This window comes from Myodes glareolus, chromosome 14 (genome assembly GCF_982192425.1).
Source record: "Myodes glareolus chromosome 14, mMyoGla1.1, whole genome shotgun sequence".
NCBI classification, from domain to species: domain Eukaryota; kingdom Metazoa; phylum Chordata; class Mammalia; order Rodentia; family Cricetidae; genus Myodes; species Myodes glareolus.
Window position 1 is genome coordinate 76,338,970 of NC_142039.1, and position 18,527 is coordinate 76,357,496.

At 45.4% G+C, this 18,527-nt stretch overlaps 1 protein-coding gene across 2 annotated transcripts; it reads right to left on the minus strand.

Moving 5' to 3' along the window:
* Positions 1-4,005: 4,005 nt before the first annotated feature.
* Positions 4,006-7,572, minus strand: LOC148119921 (procathepsin L-like). 2 transcript variants are annotated; one of them, XM_087896710.1, is made up of 7 exons: positions 7,447-7,572; positions 7,051-7,173; positions 6,806-6,952; positions 6,401-6,625; positions 5,787-5,949; positions 4,861-4,969; positions 4,006-4,470 (listed from the first exon to the last, which is right to left on the minus strand). In XM_087896710.1, exons 1-7 carry the CDS (start codon positions 7,570-7,572, stop codon positions 4,371-4,373), a joined length of 993 nt encoding a protein of 330 aa, XP_087752836.1. In that variant the 3' UTR covers positions 4,006-4,370. The 2 variants fall into 2 exon arrangements, with proteins under 2 accessions (XP_087752836.1, XP_087752837.1); XM_087896711.1 differs by having other exon boundaries at positions 5,787-5,882; positions 6,397-6,625.
* Positions 7,573-18,527: the final 10,955 nt, after the last annotated feature.

The following is an 18,527-nucleotide window of genomic DNA, read 5'->3' on the forward strand; positions in this document are numbered from 1 at the left end:
TCTGAGACATTTTCTTTTTTTTCTAATTTTTTTTTATTGTCAGCATTTTTATATAATAGTGATACACATACACACATAAATACTATTATTTTTCTTTTCAGACAACACTTAATATTCAACCATATTCAAAGGAAACCTTACATAGAATTTTAACTATTCATAATAGTTTAATGTCAAAGCCGAGTGGTGGTGGCACACTCCTTTAATTCCATCACTCGGGAGGCAGAGGAAGGTGGATCTCTGTGAGTTATAGCCTGGTCTATAAGAGCTAGTTCCAGTATATGTATATGTATGTATATATATATATATATATGTCTGTTTGTTATTCAATCAAGTTCCCACTGCATGTCCTTGTAATTGCAAATTGGGCTTAGTTTTAATTTTTGGATCTTTATTAAATACCTTAGAATAGAAATCCCCTCTGAATATTTCTTTTTTATTGAAAATAGATTCTTCTGTCATATAATACATCTCAACCGCAGTTTCCCCTCCCTCCACTCCTCTGAAGTCACCCCACACCTCCCCTCTCCCCCAGATCCACATCCCTACATTCCCAATCTTGTCCAGCTGAGACATTTTCTTAATTAATGATTAATGTGGTAGGATCCAGCCTACTGAAGGTGATGTCATAGAGATGACCTCAGAGAGCAGGTGGTCATGAGTTGTTTAAGAAAAGAGGAGAAAGCACTGAGGGAAATGCCAGTAACCAGAGTGCCTCCATGGCTTCTGCTTCTGTTCATGCCTCCAAACTCCTGCCTTGAGTTCCTCTCCTGACTTCCTTCATGTTGGTTTGTAAACTATAAGCTAAAACAAACCCTTTCCTTCCCAAGTTGTTTTTGGTCAGTGTTTTATCATGCCAACAGAAATTAAAAAGCACAATAGGTCATTTATCAATTCAAAACAAAATAAAATTAACATATTGTTTTCTCTTTTCACATGGAATTTCATTGGAAATTGTGTTGGCTCTACATACACAAGTATGGTATAAGGAACGTTGACATGCTTGGTATCTACAAAGAATCTCTTTAAAAAAAACAGGCAATATTATCAGTAAGATTTTAAAACTCAAGTATCACCTGTCATTTTTCTGTTTTGATAAAATGTTATGACAAGAGATGTTTTGAGAAATGAAGGGTTCACTCTGAATCACAGTTCGGGGGTACAGTTCACTATGCAGAGAGTCCTAGTGTTGGTCATAAGGGTGGCTGCAGGTTTGTGTTCTAGATAACTCTAGTTCGAATTAAAATGTTGAAATTTCACCTGACCCCAGTCAGAATGGCTAAGATGAAGAGACAAAATTGTCTCTCCACCTATGGGTCTTTTTGACCCACAAATTCTGCAACTTTTAAGTATTTAGCGGTCACTCACCGTCAGGGACGTTATAACAATCTCAGAAGAATTCAGCTCCACGGTCCACAAAGTCCCCTCTCAACCTCCCACCCTCTCTGCAATGAGATTAGACATTGTACAGCTCCATAGTGCGTGTCAATGACGTCATTCTGCCTGTGCACCCCAGGTAGTGGGCTTGGATCCACAGATGTGCAGTCTGCATCTGTGTACACAGACCCAGCAGTTTGTCAGCTGCTTTCTTTGTCTTCCTTGTATTGTGTCAGGCACTAAACTGAGCATCTTCCCTGTGTTAGGTGCCCTGCAGACACGACTGTGTCCTGATAAGGAGAAAGAAGTTGAAAATGGCCCCAGGACACAGCGAAACCCTGTGACTGACAAGCCTGAAATCCAGCACTTGTGCCTATCACTTCACCATGAAGATAAAGTTTCACACTCACCCAGCACAGGGTTCTGCTTGTCGGTGCTCAGCCACCATCTCCAGGTCCCTGAAACCTCTGACTCTAGTCCCCCGTAAGCCCATCACCTGCCTGCAACAGGTACAGCTGCTTCCTTGACTTCAGATGCCACCAAAATCTTAGCAGCTGACAGTCAAAAAGAAAGCCAGAGCAGAAGCTGGAGCCTGAGGCTAAAAGCAAAGGAATGCACTGATCGGCTCTCAGGTCAAAGATTCTACCCGCATTTGTGTCTAGAGTGGACATTCGGACCTTCTAGGTACAGTAGTGGAATAGCCCTTTAGATGCAAGTTCCGTGTCGTCTGTGTGGGACTTGACATCTGATCGTTCAGGCTTTCACAACGGCCTTTTACTCAGAGCACTGACTCTGAAGACAAGCAGATCCTGACACTCTCCTCTGGTGGAATCACCATTACTCTTTCTCCTCTACTTTAGGACTAGGTGTGATGGGGGAGGGGGGCTTTAACACGGTGGTTCTCAACCTTCCCAGTGCTGTGACCCTTTAATACAGTTCCTCATGTTGTGGTGACCCCCAACTATACAATTATTTTGTTGCTACTTCATAACTATAATTTTGCTACTGTTATGAATTGTAATATAAATCTTTTTTTTTTTCTGAGACTGGGTTTCTCTGTAGCTTTGGAGCCTGTCCTGGTACTAGTTCTTGTAGACCAGGCTGGGCTCAAACACTCAAAGATCCGCCTGCCTCTGCCTCCTGAGTGCTGGGATTAAAGGCATGCACCATCACCACTCAGCTAATATAAACATTTTATATGCAGGAGATCTGATGTGTGGCCCCAAAAGGGATTGCGACCCAAAGGTTGAGAACCACTGCTCTATGGACCTGCTCATTCTTCCTGTAGGGCTTTCCAAAGCATCTTGTTTTCAGCCTTCCGAGATGTGTCTCTGAGGATCCTCCTCTTCTATGAGGGCCACTATTCCTTTGCCGCTGTTCCGCAAGGTCCTGCCCTAGCTCCACTGGGAGCAGGGGAAAAAGCCCCGGGCATGATCCTCAAACTCTCCCCTAACCATAGAGAAGAGTCAGGGAAGATTTTGTCTTCAGCCACTTGCTGTGACCAAAGAGGATTGGTTTAGGGTTGGTGAGACTGTGGAGAAGGAAGGGCCTTTTGTTTGCTCCTGAGACTGGGGTGGGTTGTTTGGAGTGGATGATATCCAGGAATGTCTAATGCTTTTTGAGTAAGCATACTGTTGTGCCTGGAAACTCACCGTCATCTTTCAGAGGTAAACACGTAAGTGTTAGTACCCCATATCTCACATATGTAAAGACTTATAAAATTAGTATTAAGTATTTGCCAGAGACCATTAGATACGGTTTATGTTTAGAGGCATAGAAGGGTTCAGCATTCACCACTGAGCATAAAAGTGAAATCTTAAAACATGCATCCCAGAATATCATCAAAGGGCAAATAGAATTTAAGGGCTCTATCTACAAAACTGGTAAATAGTTGTGTATTTATTCATAAAGAAGGAAAAGAAGAATCTGTGGCAAATTGTTACCAGCGATGTTGGCAATGGGAGGAAGTGGGGTCTGGTTGGAAATGGTAGCTTTTAATATTGCATTATTTTTTTGTTACTCGGTATAATTTTGCTTGAAGTGTCCCAGTGAGAAATTGCTGTAGCAATAAAATTAAAGCTTCTCTTCATATGCACGTATTTGAAAAGGGATTATATGTACAGAGAGAAACACTTGTGCTTTGTAAGACAATACCACACTGTGTATCATGTTTAACATTCCGTTTCTCCTCTAAGGTAGGAGAGACATTGCCTCCCCAAAATTGTAATGCCCTCCCCTTCAGGCCCAACATTTCTCCTGATTCAAAATTCAAAGAATATGTGGTAAATTTTTTCAAACCCTAAAAAGCATAGACAGAAATCACGGAATGAATGGAAGTGATGGCTTTGTTCAGATGTCCTTGAAAAGGTAAAGCCCAGGCCCACTTCAGCGGGACAGCCCACAGTGCCATACCCAGGCCCACGTCAGCGGGACAGTCCACGGTGCCATACCCAGGCCCACGTCAGCGGGACAGTCCACGGTGCCACTTCACTATCCAGAATGGCAAACAATTTAAACCTGAAAATTTGTGTAGATTAAAAAAATTCAAATTTCAAGAATTTTCATTTAGATTTTTTTATTACTTGTTGCACTGTGGTTGATGGTGAGTACATAAAAGTCTGGAATGAACTCTGATCATCGCTGAAATATTGACTTGATGACAATATTGATCCTTTGCCCTAAACCACCGCCACCTCCTGTGTCCGCACACCAAACCACAGGTGTGACTAAGAGAAGCCCCATCCATCTTCTAAACGTAGGTTTTATAAGGACTGTATCCATCTTGTAAAAAAATGAATTTTCATAACTCATTAATGCAAATCTGCTCACAGGAGCAGAGCGGCAGTCACGTTTTACTGGAGAGAAATGTCCAGAAGTCACATCGGGTGTGGATCTGCAGTGACTCGGCTGTCACTCCCACAGCAGAGGCTGATCCAGGAAGGGGGAGCCCCGCCACATGCCATTACCACTTCTTCCTGTCACTGCCCAGCAGCTCACACAGTGGGGTACACGGCGTGTGTCACAATTCCACAGTTGTTGTTGCGGTCTCGGGCCATCTTTATGTAGCCGTTCATGCCCCAACCTGCGCCCCAGCTGGGAGAAGAGCATATTCGCCATTAGGAGGAAAGAACACAGCACAGAGGCTTCATGACATTAACTCCCGATTAAACAGAAACAGAGGCCACACTTAACAGACAGGATGGGAGAAGGCAGAGGGTCAACTCTTGATTACACGTGACTGTGAACCACAGCAGCGATAGGACAGGGCATCTTCCCACCCACATTTAGCTCAGAACTAGAAATGCATTCAATTCCATCTTAACACTCTCCAAACCATGATAGAGTCTTATTATTACAAACTTCCTAAAACGTCTGTATTTAAAATATGTGGGGTGAATTGCTGAAACCTGCACCCAAGTGCGACCTGACCAGCCGTACTTTCCTTCAGTGTCTCCGACATAAATGTTTTCTGGTTATTTATACCTGTTCTTGACCAGCCAGTATTTCTTGCCATCTGATTCTTCACCATAGCCGACCACCAGGACGGCGTGATCCAGATCACTGCTGCTACAGCGTGGCTCATAATACATGCCTGAGAGACAAAATCAAGACCGAATGAGAGGCTCCAGCAGCCCCACTGTGACTGCTGTCACCCACAATAATGGGAGGATTTCTAATTTTGGTTCAATGTCATACAGACAGGAGTGATCCTTTTTTAGCAAGACTTGGGACATAAACTCTTTTAGGTAACCTAACAGAGAAAGGTTCACAGAAGTCCTCAGGGCAAATATTTGCTTGAATGGTTGTAAGAAATCAATCTGCTTACAAAGTATGTCAGTTCATAAAAACCACATGAAAATACAAAATACAGGAATCAAGGACCCCTGAGATTGAACTGCAGAAATGGACTAGCTATTTAAAGTTTTAAAGATTCAGTAACTGCAGAAAATTCAGTAAAATTAAGACCTGCTGGACAGTGGTGGTGCACGCCTTTAATCCTAGTGCTGGGAAGGCAGAGACAGGCAGATCTCTGAGTTCAAGGCCAGCCTGGTCTACAAAGTGAGTTCCAGGACAGACTCTAAAGCTAGAGAAACCCTATCTTGATAAAACAAAAACAAAAAAACAAAACAAAAAATAAATAAATAAGTAAAATTAAGACGCATAAAACTCAATTTGCTAATTAAGAAAATGGATATCTATCTATCTATCTATCTATCTATCTATCTATCTATCTATCTGTGTGTGTGTTTGTATGTTTGTGGAATTCTGTTTAAATAATGTTCTATAGAAACAGCATAAATATTTCTCCTGTTCAAAATATTTACATCAGACTTTATATACCAACAAGTCAAACTCATGGACTGTGTTGGAGGCACATACCCCTGATTACAGGAAGGAAGAACACTTACCTCCACTGTAGAACCTGAAGGAATAGTGATGAGAATCAATTCCCACAGAGACGGGCCCCACAGTGGCCACGGCATTCATTAGGGCTGCCTCACTAACTGGGATCCTCACAAAGCCTGTGACATTAGCTGCAGAATTCTTTGGATCATATCTGCAGGGTCCGTTCTTTGAAAGACAAAGGTAAAAAAAGAAAAAGTCCTGGTTATTGCCATCCACCTCCCAGGGATCCTGAGTAAGAACTCCTCTAGGCTCAGCGTCATTCCCACAGGTGATCTCCACATCTACACGCTTATAAAACGTCACAGGACCCGAGAAGCTGGTAGATTTCAGGCATGCCATGCATGTTCCTATAGATACTAGCTATCCAGGCTGAGAAATCTGAACTACCTGTGGAAGGGTTTGCATGCTCTCCATGGGAACACAAGCAGAGACAGCTACATGGAAGTCATGGAATCAGATCAGCATGCCCAGGCTGACACTTTCACAGCTGCACTCAGGGCTTTAAGAGGATGGATTCTACCATGGAAACAAGTTCTGAGGACAGTACATTAACTTTGTAATTTTTCCACTTTGTAAACCTGATCAGGACAGACAACATCTTAGGATTTATACTTACCCGAGCTTCATACGCGTAAGTCGCCCTTGCGTCCAGGCCCCTGTTGTCCTTCACATACTGGAAGGCATACTCCATTAGACCACCGTCACAGCCGCTGTTGCCGTAGGACCAGGAACAGTCCACTAGGTTCTGTTCACTCAGAGGAACCAGTCTGCCTGTTTTCCGGAACATCTGTCCTTCTAGGGAACCAACGGCACTAAATGCCCAACAAGCACCACACTGACCCTAAAAAGGAAAGAAAAAGCTCTCACCTAGAAAACTAAGACAGATGTTTGACAGCAAATCACATGAAACAATAATTTCGCTATCAGTGAACTGCATGCTGCCCCAGTAGTCAGCAAGACAAGGATGGCATTTCTTTCTTGACTGGCTGGTGGACAGTGATACCGAGAATACATGTCCTACCTGGTTTTTCACGGGAGTCACATAGCCATGATTCCTCCAGTCCACAAACTTGGGGACATCACCCAGCAGAGGCTCCTGGAACACATCCATCTCCTCGGATCCCATGCTTTGAAAGCCAGTCATCAATTCCCTGAATTCTGTATTGGTCTTCAAGAAAGAGTAAAGAAATCATTGCAAAGGAGAGATGGCTTACGAAGAGCTGCAGAGAGGAGGTCCCGTTCTGTCGTCTGTCCATGCACACTCACCAAGTCCCCGAAGGCGTTCATCTCCAAGCTGAAGTCATGCACTCCCTTGGCGTAGTCCTCGTTGTGCAGCTCAATCACCTTCCTGTTGTCCTCCCACACCGCTCTCTTCTGCCCTTCTTCGTGCTGGAATCAATACAGCGTGTGGTCATTCTACTGTACGCCCAATCCTCGGTCCCTCGGTGGACCTGCTGCTACAGGTGGTGGGAACCCAGGGAGGCTGCACACCCCTGGAAGCCACAATCCAGTCCCCAGTCCACAGCGTGGTTTGCTATCACAGCTCCTAAACTGTGGTCATGCCCTGAAGAAACTGGCTTTCACTATGTAAACCCTCTATACACTTGGCATGGCCAGGACCATTGTCTCTGCGTTGCCCCTGGGAGTTTTTATGGTACTAACCATGCTGTATGTTTTCCCGTGTCTTGTCTTCCATTCATGCCATTCAGCATCCAAACTGGGATTGGGCATTGGAATTGCTGAGACCACCCCCAAGCAAAGAGTGACCAGGAAGAAAAGAGGAATCATGCTTCCAGAACCTAGAGATGGAGAAAAAATGAGACTATGAGCTCAGAAATTCTTCAGTCAACTCTTATTTCTACAGAAGATGTTAAGGCCATTAGGGCAGAATAAAATTATTTTAATCATCTTAATGCCTGTTGACATAGCTGAGAATGAGTCTGGCTTAAAATATAGATGAGCAACAACATTCCCTGATTTTAACAACATGCAGAGCAGCTGCCCAGAGCGCCGACATTTGGAGTGTGTGTGTGTGTGTGTGTGTGTGTGTGTGTCTACTGTGCATTTAGATCACCACAGGGTCTGGATGCCCCCGAGGTTCAGAAGGTTAAAGCAACACCTACTTAAGATATAGTTGGCCAAGATTTTGTTACCTGGATATGAGGTATCCTAAGCACAACTTAAGCACAATGTGACCCCGTTACACACAATGAGATCTCCAAGACTTGGGTGGGATCACAAGACATCTTTTTTTGGCCGGTATACACCAGGAGTCAACTATGCCTTGCCCACTCTCCCTTCTGAAATGTTTCTGGAATGTCTTCTCTAGAGAGTCTTGGAAGGACAACAGGTAGGAATCTGTCTGCCCCACAACTGGGAAGAGCCTTCAGAATTCCCCCTCACTGTCTCAATGAAGAGGGCCCCACGGTTGAGTACAGGTTGCTGTAGCCACCTACACAGTGGGGATGCAAGGATAGACTAATGCCAGGTTCCGGCTTTATGAGGGTCATGCCCGCAGACTCATTCACATGCCCAATGAGCCCAGAGGATCGTCCTTTTTTGCATTTACGTGAGAATGGTGATCTCTTCTGGGACAAGAGGTGATAGCCCTCACAGCTTCACTAGAGGACAATTGGTACTTTCTGTACCCATGTAACTAGTGGCAGTCTACTAGGCTCTGCTCACTCAGAGTGAAAAGTTTCATGTTAGGGAGACTTGGCACACACGTGAACTCCTGAAGATCTGGTGATGCCCTGGGATCCCCATCCACCCTACTCTGCACCCCCACACCAGGTCTGCTAAGGTTGAGTTGATACCTCCTTTCCTGAGGGAGCTGCATGGTGCAGCAAGGAGCCTCTCTATGGTGCTCCCCCAGTGTCAGTTTCCAGTCTGCCTAGGCAGAGCTATGGGCTCACCTGGGATGTCCACCGCTGGACAGGTGTTCTTCACAGTCTCAGGTCTTCCGAGGTTGCTGAGGTCCCAGGCTCTGTCCCAGCTGCAGGTGGATCCAGGCTTTAAATCCCAAATCTGTGACTCCAGGACAGTGTCCCTGCCCAGTTACCCCTCCCTGCAATTGACTGGGTGGGCAATCAGACTGGACCTCCAGGCTGTGGGACCGCAGGCTCATATTGACACTAACATTGATTTCCACCCTGTCCTGAGGCATTGGGTGTGGGCTGCCTTGGTGGACTGTGGGGAAGGAGCCTTGGGTCCCTGCTCCAGGGAAGCAGAATGTGTGAGTCCAGTGACAGCAGGGAAAGTGTTTTCACAGGGCTTGGCACTTGGCTCAGGGCAGAAGGGTTGAGCTAGCTCTGGGTGGATTTCCATCATAATCCTACTTTTTCTTTAGAAGGAGAGATTTTGGTTAAAAGCACTGTCAGTGCTGCCCCATGAACAATTATATTCTAGCCGTGTGCCTCCCCTTGATTTCACAGCTAAGCTGGGTCTCCTGGTGGTTGCAGACTCTGGCCTTATTCTCCCCAGGATCAGGGAGGATGGCAGCTGGGTTTCTCAGAATCTTTAGGGGAGGCAATCCCCAAACAGGGAGGAGATAGTCAAAGCAAACCTAGGAATGGACTGCAGTGAAGTGTATTTTGAGACTCGGGGCTCTTGTACCTCATTCCATCCTGTTTGCTCTTTCTGGGGTCTCTCTTGCCTCACATCTTTAGCTACAGCAAAAGATGTCAGGTCTTAAACTGGGCGGTGGTAGCACACGCCCTTAATCCTGTCACTTGGGAGGCTGAAGCAAGAGGATCTCAGAGGTCAAGGCCAGCCTGGTCCACAAGAGCTAGTTCTAGGACAGGCTCCAAAGCTACAGAGAAACCCTGTCTCAAAACAAACAAACAAACAAAAAAACCAAAAACAACAACAACCCCCCCCCAAATCATCGAAACAGAAAACAAAAAACAAAACAAAATAAAAAGTTGTGAGGTCTCTGCACACACCTAGGTGAAGAACAGGGAAGTCATCAGTATTTGGGATCTGCTTTGATGGGCAGATCTGAGCCTCTGTTGTGGTCCCTCAGTCTCTGCCTTGGGGTTTACTTTGGACCTAATGTGAGTGAGGAGGAAACACTGTAAATCTACAGTGTGCAGACGAAAGCTCTTGTCATTGACCCATTAAGGAAAATAAACCCCAGCCGTCACCTGAAGTACATTGTAGAAAACAAGTTTTAGTGAGGCGTCGCTGTGATCTTTCTCAAAAAACTGTTGCTAAGTCTGTTCTGAGTTTTTTTTATTAAAACATGGAGTCATGTGACATTCTTTTTATAAGTTTATTCCTACTTAGGACTCTATTTATAATTCATTTAGAAACAAACTCAGACCCATAACTTGCTCATTGTTACAGAAGAGGAACAAGTGCGACCCTTTTATCAGCACATCTCTGGAATTAGGAACTGACACACGGTCTTGACCAACATCACCATAGAGCTGCAGAGTTTATTATTCTGTATTCCTAAACTGAAAATCTGTTCTCTGTAAGCGTCTGCTCTCTCCCAAGTTCCGTGTTCACCCCTCAGTTTTCTGTGTGAGTCTGAGGACTGCTGCAGGGCGAAGCTGGTATCCCCCTCGGCACTGCAACCATGCTGGAAGTAAACCACTGTTCCCGCTGTTTGCAGAGCTGTGGCCATTCCAACACGGTCAGTCCCACACATACGTCAGTCTCACGGTTCTGAAGTTGAGTGACTGCCCCGTATGGAGATATCCCATTTTTGCTTATCTTAGCCCTTGATGGGGGAATAAACAACCCCACCTGGTCTTCAGAACCAAGATCCGTTTCCTACAAAGCAATGTGTCCAGAAAGATTCTGCTACCCTCCCACCCAGAGTTTCTTCCCTGGGCTGCTTCCGCAGGGCTCTTCTGAGCTAGCCTGTCAGGAAGCAGACCTTCACCCCGAGGGTTTGCCCATGCCTGGGAAGAAGGAATGCTCTTCTGGGAGGTCCGGAGGTCTGGACTGACACACCTTGCTGCTCTTCCAGTTGGGCTGAGAAGCTTCAGGGAGGTCACGTTCCAGCACAGCCCTGGATTCCTCACCAAAGCTTTGTTCTCACCCAGTGTTCCCTGGGCATTTGCATCTTGGTGTCTGAAGTTCCACCTAGCATTTAAATTTGCCTACACAAGCAGGTGTCTCTGCCTTTTACTTATCAGTCTTTCTTTTTCTTTCTACTTTTCCATTTAATTACCATCCCCCTCCACTTCCATTCTCCTAGAACCTTGCACATACCCTTCCCTGTTCCTCAACTTTATGGACACTTTTTTTTATATCATAAATTGTTTTTATATGCATATATGTATTCACATATACATATACATTCCAGAAAACCACAACCAACCAAAACGAGAAGTTGTGGAATCCAGTCCCAGTGGCTACATCTACAAGACTCTCCCACAGCTAAAGCCCAGGGAACATTTGGGAAAAGGGGGTAAGAGCCAAAGGGCTGGGATCTTTGCTGTGAGGTTGTTTCTCCTCATAACACCAGAAGCTATACCCGTAAAACAAAAAAATCTTCCTAAAACTGAATAACACCGAGTCAACATCAGCCATACCAGGGGAGAAAGCTTTGACACCTGCGCCAAACTTGCTCACAGTGCCTTGAAGTTAAAATTATACCAGGAAACTAAGTTTTGGAGAAGTGGGGAAGGACATCGAAGCAGGCAGCTGGAGGTATGAATATCCACATCAGTCATGGAAAACACCGGTTCCTACAAGGTCTGCGAAATGATGTGGGGCCCAAATCACATCAGACTCCAATCTCAAGCTGTCCCACTGTGCACTTCCTTGCCATCTCCGGTGAAGCTCAAGAGTAGGATGCCATGACAGCAGGAGCACCGTCCTTCCAGTCCTCTCTGATCAGGACCCTCTGGCTCCTCCTGCCTCAGACAGCATGTCCTCCCGCTGGCTGTGCTCCCGCTGGCCGTGCTCCTGCTGGCTGGCTGTGCTCCTGCTGGCTGGCCGTGCTCCCGCTGGCTGGCCTGCAGTTGTGCTCAGCAGCGTCCACTCACTTCTGATCCCTCTTCTTGATATTTTCATGTCCTGAGCCCTACTGTGCTCCTTGGCTACAAAGCCACCTTGCTCCTCTTGGGGTGTTCCCTCAGAGGGTCCCTAACTGCAGGGCAGTATCCCCGTGGCAGCTGTGGGTGTAGTCATGATCCTTTGTGAAGTCTTCCATGCTGTGCCATGTTTAACTTCACATTGAATTTTACGATTCTGAGTTCACATCAAGTCTTCCTCTCCCCCCCCTCTAATTTCTCTGCTTTCTAATTCCTCTCAAATTCATGACCTCTTATTCCTCTTTTTGTTATTATTGTTCCATAAACACATACTTTCTCTGTCTCTGTTTCTGTCTGTCTGTGTGTGTCTCTCTCCTCACACACATACTCTGTTTATATCTCTTTCTGTTTCTGTCTCTCTCTCTCTCTGTCTCTCTCTCTCTCTCTCTGTCTCTCTCTCTCTCTCTCTCACACACACACACACACACACACACACACTTCCAACCTGCTGTGTGCTGTTACTTTTATTTTTTTCTAGCATTGTACCACATGAGAAGTAATCAGTGAGGCGTCGGTTTTGTCGGCCTTTGTTATTTATCTTTTAGTCCTTGGGATTTACATTCCACACCTCCTGGTGTCCTCACACCTCCTGGTGTCCTCACACCTTCTGGGGTCCTCACACCTCCAGAGTTGAACGCGCAAAATAAGAGCTCAGGGCAGGGAGGAAGAAGGAGGTGAGGACTCCACAGCTCGGTTGTGTTTCTGATCCATTAATGACTACGTAGGTGTATAACCCCATCGGCCATCTCCACTGCAGGGACGCTCACACAAACTGGTTTTCCCAAGACCGCTTATCTGCAATGGAAATGTGTCTTGTTGTGATCGCCCCAGTCATTGCCTGTCCTGTGCATTCTTGGAAAATTCCTAGAATACCGCATTCAGGAACCCTTTCCCAGGCTTTGTGAAGATCAGCACTCTCACTGCCCCTGGGCCCTTCACGTGATTCCGACCCACTGTCCGTGAAGCACGGTGGTTCTGTGAGGGTGACGGGAGGGGCACCGCTGCATAGCACTCCCCTCTAGCAAAGTTCAAGGCCAAGAGTAACTCGTCCTCTGAGGTGGGGCCATACTTCCCCTGGAGCATCCAGCTCAGGTATGTGTGCACCTGACGGTCCCCATAGAAGATCTTCACCCTCCTCACCAGCGTCTGTGATGTCATGGGTTTCAATCTTGCCTTTGTGTGTACTTTGTATATAAGATATTATATATATGATATATATCATTACTTGTGTGGTCATACTGCACACGGCATAAAAGTTACCGTCTCAGCATGAGTATGCCGTGGATCAGTGATCTTCTCTAAGCTGTGCCTCCATCACGGTCATCGAGATCCCGTGCACTTATAGCACCTTAACATCGGCCCAGGTTTATTGATCACGTTTAGTGTGAATTCCCCTTCTCTGCGTTTCCATAAGTTACCCCTTTTCTCCATGGGCTTGTCTGCTCTATACAAGCCATAAAAAGTTTCATACATTATGCAGTCTTCTGTGTCTGGATTATTCAAGATGAGACTTTTATCATCCATCCATACTGTAGCAGGTGGCATTGCCTTATATGGTTCCATGACTGAAAGCATTCCTTTATAGGAGGGCTGATTTTCTATTAATTAGTTAATTAATTATACATTGGGGCCACAGTTTTCCCTCCTTCTTCTCCTCACAGTTCTGCCCCTCAACCCCATCTGTTCCCACCCCTCAATCCACCCCTCTTCCGTTTTCTGTTCAGGAAAGGGTAGGTCTCCCATGGATATCAACAAAACATGGCATAAAAGGTGCAGTAAGACTGAGTATCTGCCTATATCTCAAGGTGAGCAAGGAGACCCAGTATAAGGAGTAGGTTCCCAAAAGTCAGTAAAGAGTCAGAGAAAGCCCATGCTCCCACTGTTAGGAGTCCCACAAGAGGATCAAACTACACAATATATATCCTAGGTCAGTGCCATGCCGGCTCCCTGACTGTCAGTTCAGTCTCTGTGAGCCCCTATGACCCCAGGTTAGTTGATTCTGTGGGGTTTCTTGTGGTGTCCTTGACCACTCTGGCTCCTACAATCCTTTTTTCCTCTGGAGTCTGCAGGATTCCCAGAGCTTCATCTCATGCTTGGTTGTGGATCTACATCTGTTTTCATCAGTTGGTGGATGAAGCCTCTCTTACGAAATCTATGAGTATAGCAGAGTGTCATTAGGCACCATTATACTGACATTACATTTTTCTCCAGTCATTTGGGGTTCTGTCCTAGGTCTCTGGGCCATCTAGTCTGTGGGTCTTGGCGCTCTAGGTGGGGTCCAGGGGTAGGCTTACTCTCCTGACATGGGTATTAGGCTAGACCAGCCATTGGTTGACCACTCCCTCAAACCCTAGGCCACCTTGTTCTCAGCACATCCTAGAGGTAGGACAGACTGTAGGTTGAAGGTTATGTGACTGGGTTGGTGTCCCACTCTGTCCTCTTGAAGTCTTGCCTGGTCACAGGAAATGGCCAGTTCAGACTATGTATCTGCTATTGCTAAGATTCTTAGCTGGAGCCAACCTTGCAGACTCCTGGGAGATTCTCTTGTGCCAAGTTTTTATCTGACCCAAAATGCCTCCACTCATTCCAGAAGTCTCTTTCAGTACTTTCCTCCTCCATTCTCTCTCAATCTGATCACTCATGTTCCCATCTCCACCAGTCCCCAGTCCACTCATGAAATCTCTCCTATTTTCCCTTCCCATGGAGGTCTGGGTGTTCCCCCTTGAAGCCTCCTTGTTACCTAGTCTCTCTGGGTCTGTGGACTGTAGCGTGATTATCCTTTACTTTACAGCTAATATCCACTTATGAGTGAGTACATACCTTTGTTTTTCTGAGTCTTGGTTTCATCACTCAGTATGATTTTTCCCAGTTTCATCCATGTGCCTGCAAATATCATGATGCCATTGTTTTTAACAGTTGAGTAATACTCCATTGTGTAAAGGTACCACATTTGTTTACCCCTTCCTTGGTTGAGAGACATCTCGGCTGTTGTCATGTTCTGGCTATTGCAAAGCCTCTATGAACAGAATTGAGCAAGGGTCCTTGTGGCAGATGGAGCATCCTATGGGTAGATGCCCAAGAGTGGCATGACTTGGTCTTGTGGTAGACTGATTCCCAGTTTTCTGAGAAACCACCATATTGATTTCCAAAGTGACTGTACAAGTTTGCACTCCCACCAACAATGGAACAATGTTTTCCTTGCTCCACATTTTCTCCAGCATGAGCTGTCACTTGTGTTTTTGATTTTAGCCATTCTGATAGGTGTAAGATAGAATCTTGGAGTCATTTTGATTTGTATTTCCCTGATGGCTAATGATGTCGACCATGTAAAAGAATGTTTCTTGGCCATTTGAAATTCTGTTGAGAATTTTGTTTTGACTTGCAGCTTGTTTTTTAATTAGATTACTTGGTTTGTTGATTTCTAGTTTCTTGAGTTCTTTGCATATTTTGGAAGTCAACCCTTTGTCAGATGTCAGGTTGGTGAAGATCTTTTCCCACTCTGTAGTGTCTGCACTATTGGAGCTTGGGAAGTTGTCTCCTATGTCAATGCATTCAAGACTATTTTACACCTTTTCAATGTGTCTGGATATTTATGTTGAACTCTTTTATGCACTTGGACTTGAATTTTGTGCAGGGTGATAGATATGGAGTTATATGCATTCTTCTACATGCCAACATCCAGTTAGACCAGCACCATTGTTGAAGATACTTTCTTTTTCCATCGTATAATTTTTATTAATTTGTTTCTTTTAATTTTTTTTTTCATTTCAACCACAGTTCTCCCATCCACTCCTCCTCTCAAAGGGTAAGGTCTCCCATAGGGAGTCAACAAAGCCTGGCCATTAGGTTGAGGTGGGACCAAGCCTCACCCCATTGTATTAAGGCTGAACAGGGCACCCCACCATAAAGAATGGACTTCAACAGGCTAGTTTATGCACCAGGGATAGATCATTATTCTACTGTTATGGCCCCTCAGATAGACCAAACTACACAACTGTCTCCCACAAGCAGAGGGCCTAGTTCGGTCCCATGGAGGCTCCACAGCTGTTGGTCTAGAGTTCATGAGTTCCTACAAACTTGATTCAGCTGTCTCTGTAGATTTCTTCTTCATGATCATGACCTCCCTTGCTCACATATTCCCTCTTCCTTCTCTTTGTCTGGATTCCCTGAGCTTGGCCTGGTGCTTGGTTGTGAATCTCTGAATCTGGTTCCATCGAGCAGCATTATTTGTAATAGCCACAATCTGAAAACATCCTAAATGCCCCTCAACAGAAGAATGGATAATGAAAATGTAGCACGTTTGCACAATGGAGTATTACTTAGTTGTGAAAAACAATGGCATCTTGAAATTTGCAGGCAAATGGGTAGAACTAGAAAAAAACCATCCTTAATAAGGTAACCCAGACTCAGAAAGGCAAACAGCTTTATGTACTCACTCATAAATAGATGCTAGATGTAAAGCAAAGGACAATCAGACTACAGATCCAGAGGAGACAGGTAACAAGGAGGATGCTAAGGGGGACACATGGATCGCCCTGGGGAGTGGAATTAGATGAGGTCTTCTGGGTAAACTGGGGGAAGGGGACAAGAAAGGGGCAAGAATGGGGGAGGAGAACATGAGGGAACATGGTGGCCGAGTTGAAGTGGGGAAGGAGTGGGAGAACAATGAAAGATATCTTGATAGATACTGGTAGCCATTGTGGGATTAGGGAGAAAGCTGGTGCTAGGGAAATCCCCAATGTTCCACGAGAATGACACCAGCTAAGAGTCCTAGCAATAGAGAAAACAGTCCCTAACCTGGCCTTCCCGTGTAATCAGACTGATGAATACCCTAACCGTCATCATAGAGCCTCCAACCTTTGTATACTTTTGACTTCTTTGTCAAAAATCAAGTGTTCATAGGTGTGTGGATTTATGTCTTCAGTTCAGTTCCGTTAGTCCACTTGTCTGTTTTTAGGCCAATGCCATCTAGTTTTTCTTACTATATCCCTATAGTAAAGCTTAAAATCAGGAAAGGTGATACCTCTGCAAGTTCTTTTATTGTCCAGGATTGTTTTAGGTATCCTGCTTTTTTTTTCCTTCCCCATATGAAGTTAAGTATTGTCAATAATTCCTGTTAGCAAGGGTCCAGCTTCCCCTGCACCTTGACACTGATGCCCAACCGTCAGACACAGTTCTCACGGTAAGGCCGTCTTCACACCTACCTGCCACACAGGCCTGGGTCACACTAAACTCCCCCCTACATCTGCAAGCTACTCCCCTCTCTGCCCATACCCTGCAACACTCATCACCTGCACCTCCACCGCCAGGATCTGGGCCTGGCGCTCTCACTGTTCTGTCTTTCTCTGCTATAGACAAAGATAACTGTCACTTCCTCAGGCCCCTTGACCCTGTTCTTCCCTCTGCCTTGCACAGTCCTCCCTCTGACCGGCTGTTCCTGACCTTCAGGTATCAGCTCCTACAACTCAACAGGATGGCCGTATGTCCACATCTGGAACCGAATCTCAGCGTCACACTGCCTGACTGCGGTGCACAGCACGCACATCACAGGCAGCACTCCTTTCTGTAAAGAACCAGATGTTCCTCCTGCTCAGCTCTGCCCTGTGTGGACCTTAGGAATAGGTCAGTTTGTAGGAAAAAACCAAAGATGAGATCTTGGGTGATCAAAATCAGCTAGAGCAGGATCTCTAGTTCTAGAGGTGGTGCCTCAAGTTCTAGTCACAGGGTGATCAGGGCACAGGACACACTCGCCGACCAGAGTTCAGGAGAGAGCAGATACCTGCATCAAAGCTTGCTGGTTTGTAACTAATGACAGGAAAAGGGGAAGAAGAATTCTTTAAGGGAAGAATGGGGAAGCTAATTGTACTCTTTATGTAAACTGTTTTTGAAGCTGCAGGGCCAGCAGGAAGACTGGTTTTTGTTTGTTTGTTTGTTTGTTTTTGGTTTTTTTCTTTTTGTAATCATCAAATGCCTGGGGACAGGGTAAGCTGTGCTTCTTCTGCAGTTCCAAGATAGATGGCTCACTGGGCCGCTGAGCTCATGCCTGTCTGTTATACGTGCTAAAAGATACCAATAATAACTATGAAGAAAAGTGATACAATAGCAGCATCCCATGCTCCTGCGTTGTAAGACCCTGTCGGTTATGAAGATGTCGCTTCAGCATGCAAGCATCCTGTCACGATAGATCTGGCTACAAGGTGACAGGACAGTCAGAACTCAGAACTGATGTCTCCAAAAGGGGATCAAGGCCCAGGCCCAGTTCCATGGAACCGCCCAAAGTGCCATCTCGCTACACAGAATGGCAAATAATTTAAACTTTGAAAATATATGTGAATTAAAACTTTAAAATTCTGAAAGTTTCACATGTTTTCAGATCCTGATTGATGGCGAGTACCTCAAAATCTGATCATGACTGGATTATTGACCCGACGACAAAGTCACCCACCCTTTGCCCTAAACACCACTGCCACCTCCTCTGTGCTACTGAAAGGCACGTGTGACTAAGAGAAGCCATGGCAACAAAGACAGAAGAAAGCCCCATCAGTCTTTTAAATGTAGGTTTTATAAGAACTGTATACATCTTGTAAAAAAATTGAAATTTCATAGCTCATTAATGCAAATCTGCTCACAGGAGCAGAGCGGCAGTCACGCTTGACTGGAGAGAAATGTCCAAAAGTCACATCGAGTGTGGAT

What these genes read in the sequence shown, in the direction of transcription:
- LOC148119921 (XM_087896710.1), bottom strand. Translation starts at nt 7,572, where the DNA reads ATGATTCCTCTTTTCTTCCTGGTCACTCTTTGCTTGGGGGTGGTCTCA. An exon ending in ACGGGAAAACATACAGCATG is followed by an intron (nt 7,174 to 7,446) that starts GTTAGTACCATA and finishes TATTGATTCCAG; the next exon opens with CACGAAGAAGGGCAGAAGAG. An exon ending in TACTGGCTGGTCAAGAACAG is followed by an intron (nt 4,471 to 4,860) that starts GTATAAATAACC and finishes CTCTTCTCCCAG; the next exon opens with CTGGGGCGCAGGTTGGGGCA.